This window comes from Camelus ferus, chromosome 18 (genome assembly GCF_009834535.1).
Source record: "Camelus ferus isolate YT-003-E chromosome 18, BCGSAC_Cfer_1.0, whole genome shotgun sequence".
Classification (NCBI taxonomy): domain Eukaryota; kingdom Metazoa; phylum Chordata; class Mammalia; order Artiodactyla; family Camelidae; genus Camelus; species Camelus ferus.
In genome coordinates, this window is record NC_045713.1 from 19,227,646 (window position 1) to 19,251,987 (window position 24,342).

The 24,342-nt window shown below is 50.3% G+C and overlaps 2 protein-coding genes across 23 annotated transcripts; one reads left to right on the forward strand and one right to left on the reverse strand.

Moving 5' to 3' along the window:
• Positions 1-374: 374 nt before the first annotated feature.
• Positions 375-12,383, forward strand: ATXN2L (ataxin 2 like). Of its 22 annotated transcripts, none has more exons than XM_032460542.1 (23): positions 420-968; positions 2,486-2,522; positions 2,738-2,794; positions 2,879-2,950; positions 3,344-3,494; positions 3,889-4,013; positions 4,975-5,066; positions 5,506-5,706; positions 6,486-6,661; positions 6,824-6,934; positions 7,356-7,568; positions 7,656-7,727; positions 7,998-8,068; positions 8,258-8,553; positions 8,635-8,704; positions 9,229-9,375; positions 9,495-9,567; positions 9,661-9,848; positions 10,209-10,338; positions 10,429-10,550; positions 10,706-10,915; positions 11,071-11,314; positions 11,890-12,383. In XM_032460542.1, exons 1-23 carry the CDS (start codon positions 667-669, stop codon positions 11,937-11,939), a joined length of 3,210 nt encoding a protein of 1,069 aa, XP_032316433.1. In that variant the 5' UTR covers positions 420-666; the 3' UTR covers positions 11,940-12,383. The 22 variants fall into 22 exon arrangements, 17 of the variants coding, with proteins under 17 accessions (XP_032316444.1, XP_032316446.1, XP_032316447.1 ...); XM_032460545.1 differs by lacking the exon at positions 11,890-12,383 and adding an exon at positions 11,736-11,758; XR_004312711.1 differs by having other exon boundaries at positions 421-968; positions 11,071-11,623; positions 11,890-12,028.
• Positions 12,384-14,373: 1,990 nt separating this feature from the next.
• Positions 14,374-17,882, reverse strand: TUFM (Tu translation elongation factor, mitochondrial). The gene is made up of 10 exons (XM_032460570.1): positions 17,722-17,882; positions 17,424-17,618; positions 16,787-16,953; positions 16,425-16,529; positions 16,171-16,335; positions 15,890-16,022; positions 15,703-15,807; positions 15,438-15,589; positions 15,230-15,349; positions 14,374-14,740 (listed from the first exon to the last, which is right to left on the reverse strand). The coding sequence occupies exons 1-10, from the start codon at positions 17,762-17,764 to the stop codon at positions 14,567-14,569; spliced, it is 1,359 nt and encodes a 452-aa protein (XP_032316461.1). The 5' UTR covers positions 17,765-17,882; the 3' UTR covers positions 14,374-14,566.
• Between the last annotated feature and the right edge of the window lie 6,460 nt (positions 17,883-24,342).

The following is a 24,342-nucleotide window of genomic DNA, read 5'->3' on the forward strand; positions in this document are numbered from 1 at the left end:
GGAAGAACTGCACGCTACGTCGCTACTTCTCACACGACTGCGGAGGCATCCCGACGCTACGCCGGCGGCGTGGGCGGGGCGGCCGGTTCTTCCTTCCTCTCTGATTCTTCGGCTCCTCCCCCAGCGCTTCACATGCTCATTGTGAAGCGGCTGCGGCCGGCAGCCTTCAGAGCTGCTTGAGACCTAGAGGCTCTAAATCCTTGTAGCGCGTAAGCGCCTGCGCTGCTCCTTTCCCACTCCAAAGGCTAGGGGCGCGAGATTCACCTTTCTTTATTCCCTCCTCTCCCGCCGGGAGCTAACCGCCCGGGTGCGCGCGGACATCTCGCGCCGCCGCTCCCTCCTCCCCGCCCCTCCCCCTTCGGGAGCTCCCGCCCGCGCGCTCCTCCCCCTCCCCTTTCCCCGGCGACGCGCACGCGCGCCAAGCCGGCTCGCGCCCTCTCGCTTTCCTCTGGCCCGCGAGACCCCCCTCCCCTTCCGCCTCGCGGCGCTTCCTCGCGCCGCGGTCTTCTCTATCCACCCCCGACACCGCGGGGCTCGCCCCCGCCCGCCAACGGCGGGTCCCCAGCTTCCCAGTCCCCTTCGCTTCCCGCGCTCTCCAGCGGGGGCCCAGCCCCGGCCTCCTCTCTCCCTCCCTTCCCCCTAATTCCCCTTCCGGACGCTGCCATCATGTTGAAGCCTCAGCCGCCACAACAGACCTCCCAGCCCCAGCAGCCGCCCCCCACGCAACAGGCCGTGGCCCGCCGGCCTCCCGGGGGCACCAGCCCTCCCAACGGCGGCCTCCCGGGGCCCCTGGCCTCCACCTCGGCTCCCCCAGGGCCTCCTGCCGCCGCTTCTCCCTGTCTGGGGCCTGCAGCCGCTGCCGGGAGCGGGCTCCGCCGGGGAGCCGAGGGCATCTTGGCACCGCAGCCGCCGCCGCAGCAGCAGCAACATCAGGAGAGGACAGGGGCAGCGGCCATCGGCAGCGCCAGGTGAGGATGGGTGGGTTTCCGGGCGCTGTATCCGAGGTGCCCGAGACCTGTACACCGCGCGAGGCGGACTTGTAGCCTGGCTACCTTTGAGAGGCACCAGAGGGAGTGGGAAGATCCCGTGAAGCTAGGGGTGGGCCCCCTCAGGTCCTAACAGGTCGGAGTAACAGGGTTCCCGGGTGGCCACAGGGGCATTTAGGGGCCGTGCTCAGCTCTTGAGAGCCTAGTCAGGACTCGGGGCCTTAGCCTAAAAGGCAGGCGGAGTGCATCCCGCCAGCGGCGTCGGAACGAGGAGTTGGGGGGGCTGAGGAGGTGATCGGGGTCCCCGGCTCCATTACCACGAAGGGTCTCGCGGTCCCCGGCTTCAGCCAATGGGGAGTCAGCTGCGGGAAGGGGTCCCTGGCCGTAGCCAATGGAGGGGGGCGCGCGGCCCACAGTTTGGCCAATGGGGAGGGAGGGACTTGGGAGCGAGTTGCTACCTCCCCCTTCCCAGTCTGACCAGTAGGAGGGGAGCGGGGTGGGCGGAGGGGGGGAAGGAGTGACAAAACTGGGAGGACTGCGGACCAGGAACCTCCAGCGCGCGCGCGCGCGCTCTGCCCGTGCGTGCGTGCGGATGCTCTTATGACCTGGCCATTCTCGAGCCCCGAGTAACATATAGGGCAGCGGCTGGGAGTGTCCGTGGACAGGTTAACCTGGTGTTCTTGGATGAGTGGTGCACACCCCACTCGGTTTCGTCTATGTGCGGGTTTATGGAATTGGGAGTAGAGGTATACGCAGGCGCAGTTGGTTCTGATCGCGGGAGGGGGGATTTTGAAGAGGCCTGTGGGCTTTAATGCGCAGGCGCAGACCGGGTGAGGCCTCCCGGTGGATAGCTTTGCGGCTGCGCTGTCCCCCAGCCCCGCCAACGGCCCCCTGATCGCCCTCTTCCAACCGCCGGTTACATCAGCCAGCGAGGAGCAGGGCTACCGGGCGATTGATGACCCCTCCTAGAGTGGGTAACAGGCTGAATGAGTGAAGAGGTCAAGAGGGTGGATTGTAGAGGGAGTAACTTTCTCCCGGGGTTTAGGGAGTAAGGCTGCGGGAAATGATGATCTTTTCTGTTGGGGTGGTAATATGCCTGACCTAGGTAGTTCCAAATCTGCACTTCCTGAGCTTCCACCTTTATATCCGGGGTCGTTTATTAGTTATCGAGTACTGTAGCATTTGTCTGTTGGAAGCATGCAGCCCTGGCCCTCTTGGAGAAGGTGAAAAGGTTGTGTTGAATTGGCTCTTAAAGCAATAGACAACCGTTGATGATTGAGGTCTGTTTTACTGGCATTTGGAAGAAATGGCTTTTAAGGACTGTGTTTCTTCCTCTGTAAGGTGAGAGTTTGAAAATCTTGTTAGATTAATTGATTTGTTGCCTAAATGTTCATCTTCACGTGGTATGTGGTTCTAGCATACCAAGTCCTTTGAAATCAATTGTATAGAAAGGATTGAAGATATTTAAATAACAAGTTTCTTATTTCTTTCTCCTATAGGGGACAAAGCACAGGAAAGGGACCCCCACAGTCACCGGTGAGTGCCTCCCCCCACCTCCACCTAATGCACAGACACCTAAAAGATGCATATGTGGGGATATAAAGCAGATTAGGTGCAGAAATATTCAGATGGGTTCAGAAGGCAGGGGACCCAGTACATACAATGTAGGTAGAGTGGAGTATGGGCATTTAGAAGGAGGGTGAGATGTTGACTGGCTGTTCCTTTATTTGTCTCTCCTGTGTTACTGACAGGTGTTTGAGGGTGTCTACAACAATTCCAGAATGCTGCATTTCCTTACAGCTGTTGTGGTAAGTGCGTACCTAACTCCTGGGTTGAGGAATGTAATACATCAGTTTACTGGAGGCACTTTTCTTTTCCCCCCACTCTTTCAGGGCTCCACTTGTGATGTAAAGGTGAAGAATGGTACCACCTATGAAGGTATCTTCAAGACACTGAGCTCAAAGGTCAGTTACTCGAATTAACTTATTTTTGGAGTTCCATGGGAGAAGGAGGAGGAGAGTAGAGTAGGCTCATTGAAGAAGTGAATTGAGTGGTGTTGGACGATATTGCGGCTGTGCTCATTTTTGTAGGCCTGTGCCGGGACGTGCTGAAGGCAATAAAAGACATGGGTTTGAAATTTGAGGGCAGGGTACTTTGATGTTAAAAATGGTCAAATTTAAAAATGAATTTTTAAGTTTGGAACTTTGGTTAAGTTCTGTGGCTGATGTTGAGAAGACAATGCACATGAGAATGTGGTGTTGGGCAAAGTTTAGAAAGGGTAAAATAGAAGTAGTCATATTTTTGCCTTCACGTTTCTTGATCCTGACCTTGGGTGTTGGGAAATGGGACTCTTGCAGTTTGAACTGGCTGTAGACGCTGTGCACCGGAAAGCATCTGAGCCAGCAGGTGGTCCTCGTCGGGAGGACATAGTGGATACCATGGTATTTAAGCCAAGTGATGTCATGCTTGTCCACTTCCGAAATGTTGACTTCAATTATGCTACTAAAGGTATTTATTGGGCAAGGCTATTGTGTCAGACCCATTTCTTGAGTAGAGGGCATAGAACAGTAACATGATGTGATTTTTCTCTTCTCTCCTTTGCTTTAACATCTTCATTTATTTCTAAGGAAGATGGCTGGTTTTTCTTCTTGAGAATATCTCTTGATGTCTTAAGATACAGTGGTTGTTTTGTTTTTATTGTTTATTTATTTATTTTTATTTATTGAAGTGTAGTTCCTTTTGAACTCTTTAAGATGAGGCTTTCTATGCTGCACCCTACGCCTCGCCCCCACCCCCAAACTCTGACACACATAAACTTTTCTTTGCTCCGATGGGGGTGGGGGTGTTGGAAAGAAGTCTGTGAGGTATCAGCTGACTCCTGATCTTTAACCTGTCCCCACAGACAAGTTCACTGATTCAGCCATTGCCATGAACTCGAAGGTGAATGGGGAGCACAAAGAGAAGGTGCTTCAGCGTTGGGAGGGGGGCGACAGCAACAGCGATGACTACGACCTCGAGTCTGACATGGTACAGTCCCCTTCCTCTGAGAACCTGCGAGCTGTGGGGCTCTGCTGTCAGAGTGTGGGTTGTTGACAGTGACATCATTCTTGGAACCAAGAGTTGCTAGGGTGGGCAGGGAGGGAAATCTTTTACTATTGACTATTGACAGCAGTCAGATTCCAATGGAAAGGTAAAGAAAATAACAAAACAAAAATACCTGTTCCATGGGGGAGGGTATAGCTTAGCGGTAGAGTGTGTGCTTAGCATGCACAAGGTCCTGGGCTCAATCCTCAGTATCTCCACTTAAAAAAACTCATACATAAATAAATCTGACACCCCTCCCCCCCCAAAAAAACCAACCTGTACTTCTGCTGTCTGATTGACAACCTCAGTGCTTGCCTCAAGTCAGTTTTTTCCAGCGTTAAAAAGGGTGGGTACTAGAGATTGAGTACTGTGTAGGCCCATTCTTTTCCCCGAAACAACTACCTTGAATCATTTAAAATTTCTCACGAGTGAGCGCCTTGTTATTCCACTATATTAATTTGCTCAAAATTTATTTTTCCTGCCTGTTTCTGAATTTTTCATGTAGATATGTAGATCTAGTTATTGCTTTTAACTATTATGTATTCTGTTTATATGCATACACATGTACGTATACACAACAAATTGTATTTAATGTCTTTCTTTACTAATTGGTGTTTTTTGCCGTTATTTTAGTATTAAAAATAGTGCTTTACTGAATTTTTAGAATGTATATCCCCATGCACATATGCCAGAATTTCTCTGAGCTATAACCCTGGAAATGGCCATTAGGTCTTAAGACTTGTCTTTTACTAGCTATTGCCAGTTTGTGCTGCAATCAGCTTGGTTTGGTCAGATTTTTAATATTTTGATTAAATTAGATTTTTAAAGTAACCTAATGAAGGAGAAAGACAAGTTATTGTTGCTTTCTTTGCTGTGTTTTAAAACATTCTCCCTCCTCCCCTAGTCCAATGGATGGGACCCCAATGAAATGTTCAAGTTCAATGAGGAGAACTATGGTGTGAAGACCACCTATGACAGCAGTCTCTCTTCTTACACGTGAGTGTCTCTTTGTCCTTCCCACTTGGTGCAGTTTGAGATGTGAGGTCACTAACAGAAGGCAGGTCTCTAGGTGGAACATAGCTTTTGTTCATTCTTTTCTAGGGGTCCAGTTTGCCCTCTCCTCACTTCTGATCTGCCTTTTGAACTCTTCCCTCAAAGGTGTTTCTCTTTCTCTTAACCTTGATTCCATGGGTAGAGTTAACTGCTTTCTTGTTCATCGGTCCATACTTTTCCTGTAGAATTTTAACAAACTTACATATTTGTCTAAGTGTCCCTCAGATTCAGAGATATGCCTTGCCGCTCAGCCTGGGACCCTACTAGATGCCAGGTCACTGTATGCTGAGTTGTTGAAGGGTTTAAACCATGTTATGTCTAAGCTGGTGATAGGACTGATAGAAATTTCTTCCCTTTTTCCCCTCTTGGGTGGTCCTCTCAGTGTGCCCTTAGAGAAAGACAACTCAGAAGAATTTCGACAAAGGGAGCTGCGTGCGGCCCAGTTGGCTCGAGAGATTGAATCGAGCCCCCAGTACCGCCTGAGGATCGCCATGGAGAACGATGATGGGCGCACAGAGGAGGAGAAGCACAGCGCAGTCCAGCGGCAGGGTTCAGGGCGAGAGAGCCCCAGCTTGGCATCGAGGTGATTGCTGGGGGTGGCTGGTCTGTGTGGGGCTCAGGCTCACCATATGGGCCAGGAGCTTGGTACGCTCTTTTTTCTTTTTCCTTTTCTTTTTCTTTTTTTTTTTTTAACATTTTTTATTGATTTATAATCATTTTACAATGTGTCAAATTCCAGTGTTCAGCACAATTTTTCAGTCATACATGGACATATGTATTTTTTTTTAACATTTTTTTATTGATGGTACGCTCTTGTTGAAGCCTCACAACCGTATAGGTTAACACAGTTATTCCCAATTTTTAGGTTTAGGAGACTGAAGCCTAGAACTGTTAAGTAGTTTGCCCAAGATAACAATGCTAAAGCTTATGGATTGAAAGACAAGTGTTTTTCAGCTTTTTGATGCATATTCTTTTTCTCTGCATGTTCATCCATGTGTATGTCTTATACTTTGATTTCATTTCCATAAATCAAAGAGTATTGTCTCTTGTAAAAGCTTCACCTTAACCACAATGTAATACTACCTTTCTCCTAGATCAGGAGAGATAGGATTGTGGAGCACTGGCCAGGTTGGTCTGGTCAGGGGTTGATACAACATAGGGTCATAGTCCGGGAGCTACAGAACTTATAACCAAGACAGATCTTCAAGTGGAATAGTACAGAAAGCTGAAGCCAGGCATGCGTGCGTATATGTGTGTGTGTGTGTATATGTGTGGCAAGAGGTGGACTTTAAAAGGAGGGCTTCGTATTTGTAAAATGTGAGTTTTGTGGCTACTTGATCTTATTTGAACTCTCTCCCCCAGGGAGGGAAAGTATATCCCTCTACCCCAACGAGTTCGGGAAGGTCCCCGGGGAGGAGTTCGATGCAGTAGCTCTCGGGGTGGCCGTCCTGGCCTTAGCTCTTTGCCACCTCGTGGTCCTCACCATCTTGACAATAGCAGTCCCGGCCCAGGTTCTGAGACACGTGGTATCAATGGAGGTGAGTTATGAAGCAGGCTTTTGTTGGGGGCAAGGAAGGGGATAGTAAGGAGGTGGGAAAGATAATTAAAAAGATTTAGATGGGTTGGAAGGAAGGTGCATTGATGGTAATGTAATAGCAGAAACTGCCTCTTTTTTTCCCATCTTTAAAAAAAAAAATTAGGTCCTTCCCGCATGTCCCCTAAGGCACAGCGGCCTCTGAGAGGTGCCAAGACTCTCTCTTCTCCCAGCAGCAGGCCTTCTGGAGAAGCTTCTGTTCCACCTCCTGCTGCAGGTAAGAATTCAGTGTTGTTACATGAAGAAATGGATAGAAATTTGTAAAGGGATGTAAGCATGTCATTTGTTAGAGTGCTGTGATGGAAGACAGTTGTAGGGTACGGGTGTTTTGGAGGCTTGGATTTATGCTTTTCTAGGAAAGAATTTTTTGAGTTTCCCTCATGCAGAATTTCCAACATGGCAGTCCATGGGTTTTCTGGTTGGCAGTTGTTTTTTGTTTAAGTTAGTTGCCAACATTTTAAGACAGGAGAAATCATAGAAAACTTCTAATTTCTTCTGAGATACAGAAAGTTCTGCCAACACTCAACCTTTCTTGCTGTCTGGTTGTGTGTTTGTGACCTTGTGGATAAACTTTTCTTGGTGTTTCTAGTGAGTCCCCGGTATCCATTGCTCAGTGACCAGCAGTGACCATCACATAGTTCTCCCATTTCTTCCAGTGGGCCGGATGTACCCTCCACGCTCTCCCAAGTCAGCTGCCCCTGCCCCAATCTCAGCTTCCTGTCCAGAGCCTCCCATCGGCTCAGCAGTACCAACCTCTTCAGCTTCCATCCCTGTGACATCAGCAGTTGTGGATCCTGGAGTAGGCTCCATTTCCCCAGCTTCTCCAAAGATCTCACTGGCCCCCACGGATGGTAAGAGCCATGTGGTTGAGGGCTGTGGACAGTGTGAAGTTGCTTCTGGACAGAAGGTCCTTCAGGCACTTCTCTTTTCTTGCTCAGTAAAAGAACTTCCAGCCAAGGAACCTGGGAGAACTCTGGAGTCCCAGGAGCTGTCCCGGATAGCTGGGAAAGGTAGGGCTTTTTTTTTTCTTCTGCCAGTCTATTGCCCCTTCGATTGGGAGATCGTTTCAGTTAGGAAAGTTGTTGGAATTCAGAATCAGACAGTATGTGTCTTTGATCCTAACTTAGGATCCTGAAGAGCTCCTTTTTTCTTTGGTTTCTTTGTCTTTTGGGATGCTAGCATTGTGTAGCCACGTTCAAGAAAAGAAATGTGTGTTTTCTCCTTTTTTTTTTTTTTTTTTTTTTTTGTTTGTTTGTTTGTTTGTTTGCTGTTTCTCATAGTCCCTGGCCTTCAGAACGAACAGAAACGCTTTCAACTGGAAGAACTGAGAAAGTTTGGGGCCCAGTTTAAGGTGAGAAAAGTGTGGGAATGAGCTAGGATGTTAGCAGGATGGAGATGAAGAGGGGTGGGGGAGTTTTATGGAATAGGCACTGGGTGTTGTCAAGAGATGAGAGCAAGCGAAGCTGAAGAAAGGAAGCAGAGCTTGGGGTCTGGACTGGACAGTACCCTATTCATTGTATATTTGTTTCTCTTCTTCCAGCTTCAGCCCAGTAGCTCCCCTGAGACCAGCCTGGATCCTTTTCCTCCCCGGATCCTAAAGGAGGAGGCCAAAGGGAAGGAGAAGGAAGTTGATGGTCTTTTGACTTCAGAGCCCATGGGGTCCCCTGTTTCCTCCAAGACAGAATCCGTATCGGATAAGGAGGACAAACCACCCCTGCCAGCAGCAGGAAGCACTGAGGGGCCAGATCAGCCCCCTCCACCTTGCCCAAGCCAAACTGGCAGCCCCCCAGTGAGCCTCATGAAGGGAGATGACAAGGATGAGGGCCCTGTTGCTGAGTGAGTGGGGTGGGGAACTGGGTGGGTGCCAGGGGTGATGAGGGGCAAGCCATGAGGATTTACTTTGTTTTTCTCTCGTAGACAAGTGAAGAAGTCAACATTGAATCCCAATGCCAAGGAGTTCAATCCCACTAAGCCTCTGCTGTCTGTGGTGAGATGGGATGGAGAATGTGGGCTTTGGTTCCCATGAGGGAGAGTTTGGAGTAGGGTATTAGGGCATGGGAGGGGAAGCTCCTGACTCTCAGGTAGCGAAAAGAGGCATTGTGAAACGTGTAGGGAGTGAAGCAGTTGGGGAAACAGACGGGTCTCAGGGCTGGGTGGCAAGAGATTGTAATGTGTCTGACAAGTATTCATGGGTTTTTCCCTGGGACTTCACATTTAGTCAGGGGCATCTGAGTCTGGTGGTTAGGAACATGGGCCCACTGACTTGACCTCTGCTTGCAAGCTTGGTGATTTTGAACAAGCCACTTAACCTCTCTGCCTGTTTCCTCATCTGTAATTTGAGAAAGCTAATCTCATAGGGTTTGATGTGAGGCTTAACCAAATGAAGTGTAGGACGCATTGGCACGGGGCACTCCGTGGATACTGTTGATGTTATAGGTATTGGGTGGGGGTTGGGGAGTAGTACAGAAGTCATTAAGGTATTTTATATGTGTCCTCCTGTGTGTCTTACAGAATAAATCCACCAGTACTCCAACTTCTCCTGGGCCCCGGACTCATTCAACCCCCTCCATCCCGGTGCTGACGGCAGGCCAGAGTGGGCTCTATAGCCCCCAGTATATTTCCTACATACCTCAGATCCACATGGGACCAGCTGTTCAGGTGAGGGAAGAGACTGGGTGGGCCAGGGTAAGAGGTTTGGTTGGGCTGCTTGAGGGACCAAAGCACACCTGAGCATTTCTAAGCAAGTCATTCAGCCTCACCTGTGTTCTTGTCCCTAGGCACCTCAGATGTATCCGTATCCTGTGTCCAACTCAGTGCCTGGACAGCAGGGCAAGTACCGGGGAGCAAAAGGTGAGCAGGGTCAGGAGGGGCCGTCGACGGGGCTGCCCATTGCCTCCTGGCAGGTGGAGCTTAAGCTCTGCACTATTTTTCCTCCACCCCCAGGCTCCCTGCCCCCCCAGCGCTCGGACCAACACCAGCCAGCCTCGGCCCCTCCGATGATGCAGGCCGCTGCCGCTGCCGGCCCACCTCTGGTGGCTGCCACACCCTATTCTTCCTACATCCCCTACAACCCACCACAGTTCCCAGGCCAGCCCACCATGATGCAGCCCATGGCCCACTACCCCTCGCAGGTGACTGAGGCACAGGAGGGACGTGGGGTATAGACGCTTGCTAGAAAGCCCATTTTCTCCACCTCCCAGACTCAGAGGAGCTGGTGAGAGAGGCAGGCAGAGTTCTAGCTGGTGTGTCCGGCTTGAGCTTCAGTCTTGGCTCTGGTAGGAGCTGTAGCAAGGCAGTGGACCCCTGAGCCTTAAGTGTTTCCCCTATAAAATGTAGATGAAACAGGATCCACTTAGTAGGGTTATTGTGAATGTGAGGCAAGGTGGTTTAACGAGACCAGAGTAGTGTTGAGCGCAGGTTCTGAGGCAGTGGGATGTGCCTCCCGACTGAGCCCTCTGCCGTGCCAACCGCTTCTCTCCTTGCCCCTCCAGCCGGTGTTTGCCCCCATGCTTCAAAGCAACCCACGCATGCTGACGTCGGGGAGCCATCCCCAGGCCATCGTGTCATCCTCCACCCCTCAGTACCCTTCTGCAGAGCAGCCCACCCCCCAAGCCCTTTATGGTAGGTTCTGGACCCTCCTTCCTCCAGGCTGTGCTCCTCAGCCCCCTCCGGTGTGCTCGGCACTGACTGTTTCCCCCTTTCCTGCTATAGCCACTGTTCACCAGTCCTATCCACACCATGCCACGCAGCTCCATGCCCACCAGCCGCAGCCGGCCACCACACCTACTGGGAGCCAGCCGCAGTCCCAGCATGCGGCCCCCAGTCCTGTCCAGGTGCCTGCCATGGGGGGTCCAAGTGGGTGGGGCAGGAATGGATGGCTGGAAGAGAGAGGCGTTCCCCAGCAGGGGGGGGAGGTCAGGGGTCAGCAGGTGGCCAGCCTGGGTACCAGAGGAGTGAGTGGCACTGACCCTTCACCTCCCCCTGACAGCACCAGGCGGGGCAGGCCCCACACCTGGGCAGTGGACAGCCACAGCAGAATCTGTACCACCCAGGGGCCCTGACAGGCACACCGCCTTCTCTGCCGCCGGGACCTTCTGCCCAGTCCCCTCAGAGCAACTTCCCCCAGCCAGCCGCTGTGTACGCCATCCACCACCAGCAGCTGCCCCACGGCTTCACCAACATGGCCCATGTTACCCAGGTGAGAGCCCTGCTGTGCCGTGAGGACCTGAGCCAGGGGACAGTCCCATCCCTGGATCCTTGGTGTACCTTTTTACTTCATGTTCCTGACACTAGGAGCCTCAGAGCCTGTGTCAAATTTCTGTGGTGCTCCCAGCTCCTTTTTGTTCTCTGCAGGCCCATGTCCAAACTGGAATCACAGCAGCCCCGCCCCCTCACCCTGGGGCTCCCCACCCGCCCCAGGTGATGCTGCTGCACCCACCCCAGAGCCATGGGGGCCCCCCCCAAGGCGCAGTGCCCCAGAGTGGGGTGCCTGCACTCTCAGCTTCCACACCCTCACCCTACCCCTACATCGGACACCCCCAAGGTGAGCAGCCTGGCCAGGCGCCTGGATTTCCAGGAGGAGCCGATGACAGGATTCGTGAGTTCTCGTTAGCCGGGGGAATTTGGCATGGAAGAGCTGATGGGCTGCAGGTGGGGCAGGATGCACGGGTTCTGGGTGGGGAGTGAGGGGTCTTGGAGGCAGGGCTGTCCCACAGGGCGCCTGCCGACCTGCACCTGTCTGTGAAGTATGTAGGGTGGGCAGAAGCCACAGTCGCCGCCGCCAGGGGCTTGCTCCTGGCTCTGTCCTTTGCTTCCCTCCGTCCTCGCTCAGTTGTGATCCAGCAGCCCCCCTCCCCACTGCCTCCCCAGCTCTCAGTGACCCCGACTGTCTCCTGACTTAGCCGAGGTAAGGTCAGCGCAGCAGACAGGGCCAGGCTGGGGTGTGGGGGGCTGAGCTGGGCACATGAGTAAGGGCTCTGGCTCACTGGCAAACGGCGATTGATCTGTGCTTCTGACAGCCCCATGAGACACCTTGAGGAGGCCGCTCCTACCAACACTCCCCCCACACCCCACACTGGACGGCATTGGATGAAGGGACAGCTGCTTGGGTTCTAATGCTCCTGCTCTCTTCTCTTTCCCCTCCAACCAGTTCAATCTCATCCCTCCCAGCAGCTCCCCTTCCACCCCCCGGGGAACTGAAGATTGTCCTGGCCGCGACCTGAGACCTCCATGAGTGGAGGGAAGAGTGATCTATGTCTCTTCCCCCAGCAGCTCGGACCAGTCCCATCCCCCCCACCCTGCCCCCGGGGAGCTGGGGAATTCCTGCCAAGCACCTTGAATGGGAAGGGCCTCCAAGTGGGCAGGGCCAGGGTCCAGCGGGGGTGGGGGGTTCCTGCTCTGCCCCTGCCCATCCCCACCCCGTCTTGCCCTCCCATCCTCTCATCTGTCCCCCCCCCCCCCCCCCGCTGGAGACGGAAGATCTTTTATTTTCTATTATTTATAACCTCAAACTTGGGCCCTCTGTTCTTTCTTCCCCATTAACTTGAGTGACCTGCGTGAGAGACACAGACAGATGCCCCACAAGAATGGTTGGACAAGACTTTTACTTTTTATTACATAAAAATATTTAAAAAAATTAAAAAAAATAAAATTTTAAACTAACTTAACCTGCCTATAGTTTCCTCTTTGGAGAATAGAGTCTTAACGTGGTTCCCAAGATGGGAGATTCAGAGTAGCAGCATGGCCCAAAGATGCCTTTCTGGCTCTGTAACTGCTGCACAGGTCATCAGTCTCTCGGCGGCTGCTTTTTCAGCTCACAATTGGCCTTGATCTTTTTTTATTTCTAATATAAGTACTTCATGAATTGTTCTAATGTAAGTATTTCATGAGTTGTATTTATCTCTTTATACTAAAAAATACTGTAGTGTTTTGGGCCGCTGGAAATAAGGGCCTGACTGGTGCACAGCTGAGAGATCTCTGGTGTCAGTGAGAGCTGTGAAGGTGAGGCTGCGACTGAAAGTGGGGAGGGCTGGGTTGAGCCCCAATGATGGGAGCAGGAGCTGAATGAGGGAGAGCCAAGTATGGGAGGGAGAAAACAAGTTTCAGGGTTTTTTTTTCCCAAGGAGACAGTTTGGAGTTCTTACACTATGTGACCTGGCCTCAGTTTCTTGTCTGTAAAAAGGTAGATGATTGTGAGGATTGGACTGGTGTTTTGTGACAGGCAGGGGTGTTTCAGCTCTGACCAAAGCCAGAGAAAATTGGCTTGCAATCAGGGCAGGAGGAATGGAGAGTAGATATTGGGGAAGAATTGCCAGGGTATGAGGATCTGAAACCTGACATTTGGGAGCATGGGGCTGGGGGAGGCAGGGGAGGTGTATAGAGGTAAGTGGAAAAGGGATTATCTGTAGCAGCTAATTGGCTGTTAAAAATGGGCAGGTTTGAGGTCCCAAGTGACAAGAGCTCTCTTAGGGGATGTCAATTGGGGTTGGGAGGCAGTGATGATGGAAGCAGCAGTAACAGGAAGGCCTTCAGTTGGGCTCAGGACATTTGTGGTGCAGATGGAGGCAGGTTTCTGCAATAACAGATGAGATTGCAGATGTTACTGAGAAGCCCTTTGATGGTTTATAGGAGGCTTGTAGATTGGTTTTAACTTATTCCTAAGAGCAGAAAAACAGTTGGAGAGGGAACTTAGCCTCCATCCAGTCTGGAATCCCCCTGTGAAAACCTTCAGCCTCACTTTGGACACTGAAGAGGGTAAAACAAGTAAACTCGCTCTATCATTGGACAGTACTTTTCATGAAGTTCTTGTGTCTTCCCCTCAAGTCTGCTTTCTGTTTGCCTCTGTTCTGGAGTCACAGGTCAGGCTGTTTCCCAAAACAGCTCTCAGGTTGGGCACAAGAGCCTCCTTTGAACTGCTTGTGTGAGTAGGTTGTCCTAAATAAACTCGTTTGTCAGGGACGGGTGCCCATTAATCCCTGCTGAATGTCACCTTTTTCGTTTGGGATCAGCATCCTGACTGGTCATTTCAAATTTTAAAAAAACTCAGTGTTTTACTCCCTTCACATTTGATAAACACTTTTAATTTTAAATCTCGGTAAATGTTGAAAATGAAACCTTCGTTCTACAATTTCTCAACTTCTGTTTAGAATTGCTGATCCAGTGGTGATAGCCCATCAAGCACACAGGTGATGTATATTTATCAAGTACCTTTTACGTGCTGGGTCTAGAGGTAAGATACAGTCCCTATCATTGAACTTAAACAAGGGTAGCTAGACCTAACAGCCTAGTAACTACTCAAAGAGAAAACGAAGTGGGTTTGGCACCTCAGCTGAGCCCAAGCTATAATAATCTCCCAGTAAGATATCCAACATGCAGCCTATCATATGTAGCATTCTGCTGGGCAACCATGCAAAGCTCACTAGACCTAACTTTCAATCCTTTAGCTTCTCTCCCTTTCTCAAGTCGTCACAGCATGCTGACAGTTTTAGAAAGACTTGTTTTCCACCCTATACCATAGAGATGAACTCTTGAAGCTGGAGGGGTGAACTCAGTTAAAATGACTCAGGGATCTCTCCCAAGCTCATCTGTTCTGAATTTCATCCCTTTTTTTATATTCCCCATCCTCTCCAATATGTACAAAGGACACAAGACACGGGCTAGCTTCCTATTCACAGAACAGTTTATTGACCTACCTCACCTGGCCGGCCACATGGCTCTCTGGCCAGGGTGTCAGTCTAGCTGCAACTTGGCTGGGCTGCAGGCTCTGCCCTGGGAAGGGGGCACCAGAAGCAGGAGAGAACACTGGCCAGCGCAGCCCTGAACACAAGAGAGCCCCAACAGAAGTCCAGACTCAGCTCCACTTGATGTTCTTGTCCTCCTCAGTCATGGCCGGTGTGTCGGTGACGAGGCCAGTGCCGATGGTCCGGTTGCCATCTCGCAAGGTGAAACGCTGGCCTTTTTCTAAGATCATCGGCTGCCGCAAGATTAGGCTGAGCTTCAGGTCCTCCCCAGGCATGGCAAGCTCCTGTAGGGGCAGAGCCAGGGAGCATGCGTGTTCTTCAGGGTGCCTTCATTCCCTAACTACTTGCCGGCTATCAAGGAGGTTAAAGGTTATGGGAAAATGCAGCAGAGTGATGTTTCTTTCTGGGGATACCTTCATCCCAGCTGTTAAACACATGTAAACAGTATATGTGAAGGCAGAAAAGGACTGGCGATTACTGTTCCTAAGGTACATTCCTGAGAAAAAACGTTTAGGAAATTTGGGTCTATATGCAGGTTTCTTGGTCACAGGACTTCTCTGAGCCCTTACATGAAATACAGTGAAACTCAACAACAGAAGTCTTCTGAGAAATCTTTCTGTGGGTAAATACTAGCATAGCTAAGGAATACTAGATGAGGACTCACTCCCCCTAAATGCACTGATCCAGACCCTTCCATCAGCAGTTTCATCTGCATTATCAGCCAGCCTCTCTTCACCAGGGGAAAGTCACCCACACTATCATAAGCGTCATACCTTCCCTGGAGGCAAGATGATCCGACAGGCCATGTCCCAAGTCAGGGAGAACATGACAGGCATGAAGTGGGATACAAAGGGCTTGTGGCGGCCACCCTCCTCCTTGCTGAGGATGTAAACCTGTGAGAGGACGAAGGTGGAGCTGGGCTTGGTTGGAAGCACTGCGCCTCTCCACGGTGCCCTGCCCACCATCACCCAGGTCCCTCACCTGTGCCTCCACCTTCTGGTGGGGCTGGATGGAACCTGGCTTGGCCATGACCAGGCCACGCCTCAGGTCGTCCCGCTTCAAGCCTCGGACCAGGGCTCCAAGGTTGTCACCTGCCTCTGCCCTCTCCAGGCTCTTGTGGAACATCTCAATGCCTAGGAGAGAGGAGAGCTGAGGAGGAGGGTGTAGGGCAGAGGGAATGCACAAGGGGTCGGGCAAGGGGAGAGGTCATGCTGGAGCCCCTGGGTCCCAAAGCTTCCTTCTATACCTGTCACCACAGTGCGAATGTTCTTGCTATGTCCCAGGAACTCACACTCATCTCCCTTCTTCAAAATGCCACGCTCCAGCGTGCCTGTCACCACTGTGCCCCGGCCTGGAAGGGAACAGGACAGGATATCAGGACCCCGGATGAGGTTTTGCTAGGGGCAACAAGTGCAAATGAGCAGGGTCCTCACCAGGGATGGAGTACACTGATTCTATAGGCAGCAGGAAAGGCTTCTCCAGGTCCCGGGTGGGCACTGGGATGTAAGTGTCCACAGCATCCAGCAGCTTTTGCACAGACTTGAGGCCTAGCTCAGGGTCACGTTGCTATGGGTGGGAGGTGACAGGACTCTGAAACTTCCACTCTGCTCCTCTTTCTTACCAAAAGCCTCTCCCCAGACTCAGAGCAGAGCTCTGGATGTCCATCCAACCCCATCCCTGGCCAGCAGGAGCCCCTGCCTGACCCTGCCTTCACCTCAAGGGCACAGAGGGCAGAGCCTATGATGACCGGAGTCTCCTCCCCTTTGTAGCCAAACTCAGTGAGCAGTTCCCTGATCTCCAGCTCAACCAGCTCCACCATCTCAGAGTCCTGGACAGCATCTGCCTTGTTCACGTACACCACCACATGCTCTACTCCAATCTATAGATGGTGGAAAAGAGAGAGAGGTAGTATCCTAGAATGGCCCAACTCCCCACTCCTCTTTCCACCCGTACCCAGGCTCTGAGTACCTGTTTGGCCAGTAATAAGTGTTCTCGGGTCTGGGGCATAGGGCCATCGTTAGCTGCCACCACCAGGATGCAGCCATCAAGGGGGGCGGTTCCTGTGATCATATTCTGGGTAAGGAGAAGAGAGGAAACACTCAGTGTAGTTCACAGACCTCCTCAGCTCCACATCCACCTGGCCAAGCACAGGCATTAAGAACTGAGTCCCACCTTTCCCTGCCACGCCCTTACCACCTGCTGTGAGTGGCCAAGCCACAAATCCATGATCTCAAACCCATACACCTTAAATATCTTAACCTTCTCCCCACAAGCCTAACATTTTTCCTGACGCGGGCACTTCCAGGCCCTGTCCCCAGCAGCTCACTTACCTTAACGTAATCTGCGTGACCGGGGCAGTCTGTGTGGGCATAGTGGCGGGCGGCTGTGCTGTACTCTACGTGGGCTGCATTGATCGTGATACCTCGGGCGCGCTCCTCCGGGGCGTTGTCAATCTCCTCATACTTCTTAAACTTGGCCCCACCTCCCTCTGCTAAAACTAACGGAAGGAAGGGAACACATCTCTAAGCTAAAGTTCCAGAGGCAGAGGCAGGGCTCAGGCCACACCCCTAGACCCCTCCCATCTAAAAAGGACAATCTGGAAGAAGCAAGCTTCCAAAACCCCCCCTCCCTCAACTCCTGCAGCAAAGGTAACTTCAGGTTAGAAAGAAAAATTACAGGGCCTCAAGGGCCAGCCCTGTGACTTCTCTAGGGTAACACCTCTGCTTACAAGGCACTCCTCAGGGTTGGAAGGAGGCCATTCAGGATCCCACGATTGATGCATCACAAAGTTCTTTACGTTCAGGAGAAATCTGTCTCCTGCATCTTGCAATCTACCGCCCTCCCGAGTTCTGGCTCCTGCAGACACACTAAACACCTCCAGCAGCCACTCCGCGGCCCCACCTCCCAGGCTTCACGTCCGCTAGCAGAGCAGGTGCTGCTGGATGCACCTACCCCAACCCCGCTTACTTTTCGTGATGGCCGCGGTCAGGGTGGTCTTGCCGTGGTCCACATGGCCGATGGTACCAACGTTCACATGGGGCTTGTCGCGCACATAAGCCTTCTTGGCTTCCACAGCCAAGCCGCGGCACAAGGAGGGAAGTGTCGGCGCTTTCAGCGGCCGCAACAGACCCTGCAGCAGTGAGGTCGGACCGGCGCCGAGACCTGAAGGGGCAGAAGCTTGGAGTCAGGGCGCGGGTCTGAGCTAGGCCGCTCCCGACGACCCCTACGTGTTCCCCAGCCGCCATCGCCCTCCCCGCCCCCTCACCGCTGAAGAGGGGCGTTGCACGCAGAAGGGTGGTGGCCGCCATTGTGGTCGTACTGGCACCCGGACTAGCAGGTACCGTGAACGGGCGCCGACGCGTGCAGTAAGAAAGGGCAATTGCTCCTACATATCACTTCCGGCGGAAGTGAGAGTCGAGAGGGCAAGTCTGGGCGCCTCTAGCCCCCAGTTTCTACGGCCCTCTCTGTCAACTTCCGGGCGCGGGCCGGACGACGTCAAGGGAGTGCTGATGGCTCGGGGGTGGGTAAGGGTGGGAAGTTTTCCACGACGCCTTCGGGACTCGCGGGTGGAGGGGCCACGCAGTTCTCTCTGGCGGCGCCGGGGGGCGATGTGAAGCGTCCTGTCGCTCACTTGCGCCCCGGAGGCTCATGGGCGTTGTAGTTCCCAGGGCAGCAGGCTGTGTGGGCACTTAGTTTGGGAGTTAGAGAGGGTGAGGCCCGGTCCGGAGGGACCGTACCAGCCTCCTGGAGGCAGTGGCGGCGGCCCCGACGTGGACCGCTCAGGAGCGTTCTAGCCCCGAACTCCCTGGAGTCCGACCCACTGCGCGGATCTGGCGACAGATCTGGCGGCCGTTGGTCGCAGCTGGAGGTAGGACCAGGCCCGCAGCCAGACTAAGCACGACTCCTGGGAACCTTTCGGGGGTGGGGCTCTAGTGTGACCCATCTCTCCGCTGAGCCTTTGTTTTCTTCTCTGTAAAATGGAAATAGTGGTATCTGCTTCATAGGGAGATCCTGATTTCTGGCTCTGAGAGGAAATGAGCTGGGCAGGAGACAGGAACAGGGTACAGAAGCCTCCAGGTCCCACAGTCTTTGACCCTCAAATACCCGCCCTACTGGCTCACAGCCTGCGAGGACAAAGTTTTGCCTTCCACCCCGTAACTCCTCAGCAGCCCAGGACATAATTCCCTTGATCGTCGTCCGATCCGCCCACTCAGTTTTACAGGTGACCCAGGTGAGGGACCAGACTCCGGTGCCTTTAAGGGCAGCCTGATTCTCTTCTTCCGCTGTTTCCCCGGCACCTACCACAGGGCGGGGCACTCAGCGCTCAATAAATGTCAACTGAATGAATGACTGCAGGGATAGTAAATGACCTTTAACTTTCATATCCATCATCTCATCACCCTGGGATGATAATAGCAGCTGCTTAACCTTGATTAATGTTTCCGAAACTCATCAGATCCTTAGACTCAATTGACGGTGTCTGTTTCAAATAGATTCCTTTATTCCTCCCTTGGAGATTATGATTCAGTAGTTCCTGGGCACAGACAAGGAAACTGTATTTATTTATAACACACACATACACCCTTCTTAAGCTCAGAGAAGTTTGGGAAACTCAAAACTAAAGCTTTCTGTGGATCAGGCATTGTCCAAATGCTTCATATTGGTTCACATTCAGTGCTCCCAATGTTACCCTGTGTGATAAGAGCCACATTATTTCCCCCATTTTACCTGTGAGAAAACTGAGCATCAAGGTGATTAAGGAACCCAACTCAGCCAAACTCCAAAGAAGTGTACACTTAGCTAATGCCTTGTACTATAGTTTAACTGTCATTTTACAATGAGAAACATGCTAAGAGTTCTGTCCTGGCTTTCCAAACCCAACAGCTCTGCTTAGGAGGGGATGGTACAGTACAAAAGGGTTCTTTCCCTAGCCTTAAGCTCATCACTCCACTCCTGGGAATTTATCCTAAGACACTATTGGCCACTACCAGGATGTGAGATTTGGGGGAGTGGTGCTTGAACAAATGCTTTCTATTTTAGTGGTGCTATATATTTTTTAGTGTGTATTTGTTTGAAAGAAAGACTGGCATAGTAAATAGTTTAAAAAATGAATCAATTTTAAAAACAATACTTGGTATATAATATCATGAGTGGTATGAATATATGGCAAATTTTGAGAGAACTGTACATGAATGACTGAAATTTGCAAAACACGGTGCTTGGAAAAAGAGTCCAAAGGGAGGGAATTTTTTTGTAGCGCTGTTGATTGTAGGTGGCATCCTCTGTAACAGTCAGGAGTCTTGATTTATAGATAACAGAATTTACATTGGCTGATTTGAGCAGAGAGGGGTTTGTTTATGGGTGGTAGGCAGCTTATAGAATTGTGGGGCAGGATGGAGAAATGGCTCCCAAGCCAGAAAACTGATCTGACCTGATAAGAAAACAGCTACTACCGCCACTGCCACCAAACACTAAATGCCAGGACTTAGAATTGTCTGTAACAGCGACTGCTCATGGCTCTAAAGACACTTTTGCATCAAGAAAGTGACCATCTCTCCCCTGCACCTCCAAAGCCAGGCAAATTCAAAGCCTAACATGGATGCGTCTGATTGTGGAAACTTAGACTGTCAATTTTCAGTGTTCTTGTATCAGAGGAGGCTGAGGGATGTATTCTAACTTTGATGTTAGAGCAAGACTGATTGAGAATTGCCCCCAATGTCCAGCCATGGCTGTGAACATCACAGTGAAAGAGCAGAATGAAGACAAATGTCCACTATGTGGATGTGGTAGTGTTAATTTTGGCATAGCCACTAGTTGAAATATGGATGGAGTGGGCTCAGGATTGCAGAGACAAGAGCCAACCACCCATGAAAATGCTTGTGAGCAGTGTTAAATGAAGGAAGTTTGGCTACTATAAAAAAAAAAATTTGCAAGTTGGGAGTGAGGAGTGGAGAGTGGGCACAAAGCCAAAAACAAATGTGACTTTAGGAGGCCGTAATTTGCTTGGAGAAGGAGAGATTTTTCTCTCAAGCATTTCTTTTATGTGATTATAGTTAAAGAAAGAAAAGTTCTTTGTGCAGAATCTTGAACTCTTTAAAAAAGATACTCTTGAAATCAAATGACCTTTTGGGTCTCCCCAGCAGTCTGTTCACTCTGCTGTAGGATAGACACTTTGAGCTCCTGCTTAACAACCATTTTTCCATCTTCCTGTAGTCAGGGGTCTGATTTTGTTCAGGTGGTCCTTTCCCCAGCCCTGGGAATAAATCCTAACAGGACTTGTCCACTTCTCGTGGTCCTACTCTCCTTGCCAGGGGATTTGTTTAGAGTTAAGTGTGTGATTTCTTGGAGCTAATAACTGGTAAGAGGGTGAATCAAATGGCAGGTGAATTACATCTCAATACACCTATTATTTAAAAAAGAATCCAAATTCCTCCCTGTGGCCCACAAGGTGCATGATCTGGCTCCTGCCCACCTCCTTGACCCCTATCTAGTACAATTTTCCTCACTCTCTCCCAGTCACACTGGCCATCCATAAATATCCTATGATTGCTTCTGACTCAGGGTCTTGCAAGTTTTCTTCCCTCTTCCTGAAACACTTCCCTGATGCTTTCCCCACAGCCTGGTGCTTCTCATCTTTGAGGTCTCACCTCAGATGTCACCCTCTTCTTAATGTCCTCTTTGCTTTTCTTCATAGCATCTAAATATTCAAAATTATCTTAGTACTTTGCTTGTTTGTTGGGTTTTTATTTTTTTCTGTCTGACAGTAAGTTCTTAAGAGCAAGCACTTATTTTTTACTCTAGGAGCAATACCTACCACTTAGGCGAAGAAGTATTTGTTGAAGGAAGGATCTGTTGAATCATTTCAATTGAGCATTCAGTTAAGCATTGTGTTGGGCTAAATTTACTGATGTTTTCAATGGAAAGCAAATTTTGTATTTACATTCATTTTAAAAATAAAAGTGAGTAACTTTTGGGGCCTCTGCTTTATTATCTATAAAATGGGGATGAGTGAAGAGGTTAAACTTTATGGTCTCTAAGATTTTTTTGTAGCTCTAACTTCTAAAAGGAGGAGTCTGCTGTAACTGAAATGATTCTGGGCTGACCCACAGCTTAGTGGCAAACTGGGGAGCTCTGTCCTCAGTGCTACTCAAGAGACTTATCTGAAGCTCAAGGGCATCCTTCACTCTTTTCCCCACCAGCCAGCCTGGCAATGCTTCCACAGAAATCTCTCTAGACATCCTCCTTGGTACTAACCTTAGTGCACTGCCTTGGCCAGGACAGCATCAGCCCTCTCCTGGACTACTGCACCAGTTTCCTCTCTGTGTCCAGTCCCCCTATCACCCAACTCATACTGGCCCTGGCTGCTCGTACAAACACAGAACTCTGATCACATTCACATCACTCAAATGTGGCTGGAGACATTTCACTTGAAAATACTTTGTGAATGTCAGACAAAAGCTACTCAGCAAAAGGCACTTGAGAGGCAGCTGAGGTGGGTTGGCCATGCATGGCTTCCTAGAAGAGGCTACACTTTGAAGCCTGAAACCAGAGGAAGGAAGATTGACAGAAGTGGGGGAAATGATGTGTGTCATATTAAAGGCAGAGCCTAAATGAAGGTGGAGAATTTCAGCTGTCAAAATGTTCTGATGGAGCAAAGCATGATCCAGAGGGGCAGGAGGTTCTGGCCAAAGCACCAAGGCTGAATTAGACATCCCAGAAAATAGGAGAAATTCCAATCTCCTGGGGTCGGGGAGGGTCAAGATGACCTCTAGAAGAATCCCACAAACAACCACTTCCCCTTCAGTCAGAGACTCTGGTTTTCCTTTGAAGAGCCACCCTCTGCAGTGCTCAGCCTACGGAGTTTGGTTGGAGCTGAGCCCATTACAATCTCGGATGATGGGTCCGGGATCTAATGTTTATCAGTCAGCATAATCTATCAATCATGGTCACAACTGTCCATTCAGGGTTAGTAGTCTTTCAACGCCCCCTGGTGTACTGAAGTTCACTTCTGGCACTAACTGCCCAGAGTTAAGGGCTTATTCCTCCACAAGACTGCCCCCACTTCAGATGCCAGCTGCAAGTGCAGTCCCCCACCCATCCTTCTGGTCAACTGCCTACAGATCTGGAAGTCTCCCAAGATCTCCCTCAGGTTTGATAATTTGCTCAAACAACTCAGAATGCATGAAAGCACTGTACTTATGAGTACGGTTATATTTTCTAATAAAAGATACAAGTCAGGAATAGCCAAATTAAGAGATATATAGGGTGAGGTCTGGGAGGGTCCACATAGAATCAGGATACATCATCCTCCTGGCACATCAGTGTATTCACCAACTAGGAAGCCCTACTGAGCTTCAGTGTCCAGAGTTTTTATTGGGGTTTCATGACTTAGGCATGATTGATTAAATCATCACCAGGTGACTGAACTTAATCTCCAAGCCCCTTCCCCTCCCTGGAGATCAAACTGGCTCAAAATCCCAACCTTCTAATCACAAAGTTGGTCTTTCTGGTGAGCAGCCCCCATCCAGAAGCTACGTAGGGGCTTGCATTATTCACCTCATTAGCAAAAGCTCAGGTGTGATCTAAGGGGCTCATGAATAACAGACACTTCTGTCACTTGGGAAATGCCAAGTATTTTAAAAGTGCTATGCCAAGAACCTAAGATAAAGGCCAGACAAATTCCTTATTATACAACAGATAGGCTTTGCGTGACCCAAGCTGAGCTGATGAGACGCACCGCTATTGCACTTGCTGGAATTATTGGGAAAGCTATGATCTTTTTTCCACTAGGATTACGAAGCTGGTAGAATGTAAGCTTTGCTCCAAGTTCAAATGGACACTGTTTGAGCCTCTGGCTCCAACTATGCCTAAAGTCACTCTACCTCTGATTTTTAAATTCTGTGAATGAACCATAAACTCCCCCTCTTTTCATGTTTAATCTACCGTAAATGGAGTGGGGTGGGGTGGGCTGATTACCTGTAACTGAAAGGATCCAGAGTATTACATCCCTTGTTTGTGGGGAGGAAGAAATGTTTCTTCCTTTCATAGCAATACTTTGACTTAACCTGGGCTCCCGATCTCATCCTTCCTACTTTCCCCAAGCCTCACTCCTCCAATTCCATCCTTTCTACTGGCTCCTTTCCCCTTAGGCTTTAGACATAATCAGGTTTCCCTCAGGATATAAACAAACAAGCAAACCTTTCCACCCTCTAAAACTACAACCCTCAATATCTCTCTCCTTCCCTTTTTGGCCAAACTGTGTAGGACAGCCCTCTGCATTCCTCCTCCCACTTCTTCACCTTCCTTCATTCCTCTGTCTGCTACCATTGGCTTCTGCTTCCATCACTTCCCTCAAATTACTCTCAACAAAGTCGCTAAGCAATCTAAGTCATAGATGTTTTCTACAGAAGACAATGGCAGTGCTCAGTACCATGGGTCCCTTTTTACCATTTGTGTGTTAAGTGTTTGCCCAAACTACACCCCTCCCCACCCACCCACACATACTCTCTGGTCTTTGATGTGTGGTTTTTCTTCCAGTTAGAACTTCCCCTCAAAAAATTTTTTGGAGGAATGTCCTCAGGCTACTGGAGCCTTTGCCTGAGAATTCACATCTCCTAGGGGCAGCCCTAGTCTACAGCTGAGGGATGTTGGTAAGTGAAAGGCCCACCTCCCTTGTTTCTGGACAAATCTGAGGTACAACTTATACCTGGAGCTCCCCTGAAGAATCAAGCTGAATTACTCTCTTCCTGAGATCACGTTTGTTTGGTTTCCTCTCCTGCTTCTCCCACTCCTTTACTGGTTTCTTCTGGTAGCACTTTTTAAATAAATAAATCACTTGCACACAAATTCTCATCTAAGGGTGTGCTTCTGGGTTTCTGATCCAAGA

Bases quoted from the DNA above. Each gene is read 5' to 3' on its own strand.
- ATXN2L (XM_032460558.1), top strand. From the start codon at position 667: ATGTTGAAGCCTCAGCCGCCACAACAGACCTCCCAGCCCCAGCAGCCG. The intron at 3,495-3,888 runs GTATTTATTGGG...CTGTCCCCACAG, and splicing joins CTTCAATTATGCTACTAAAG to ACAAGTTCACTGATTCAGCC. The intron at 10,551-10,705 runs GTGCCTGCCATG...TCCCCCTGACAG, and splicing joins CGGCCCCCAGTCCTGTCCAG to CACCAGGCGGGGCAGGCCCC.
- TUFM (XM_032460570.1), bottom strand. From the start codon at position 17,764: ATGGCGGCCACCACCCTTCTGCGTGCAACGCCCCTCTTCAGCG. The intron at 15,808-15,889 runs GTGAGGACCCTG...GTTCCCTTCCAG, and splicing joins ATCAGTGTACTCCATCCCTG to GCCGGGGCACAGTGGTGACA. The intron at 15,350-15,437 runs GTGAGGGACCTG...GTCCTCTCACAG, and splicing joins ACCAGAAGGTGGAGGCACAG to GTTTACATCCTCAGCAAGGA.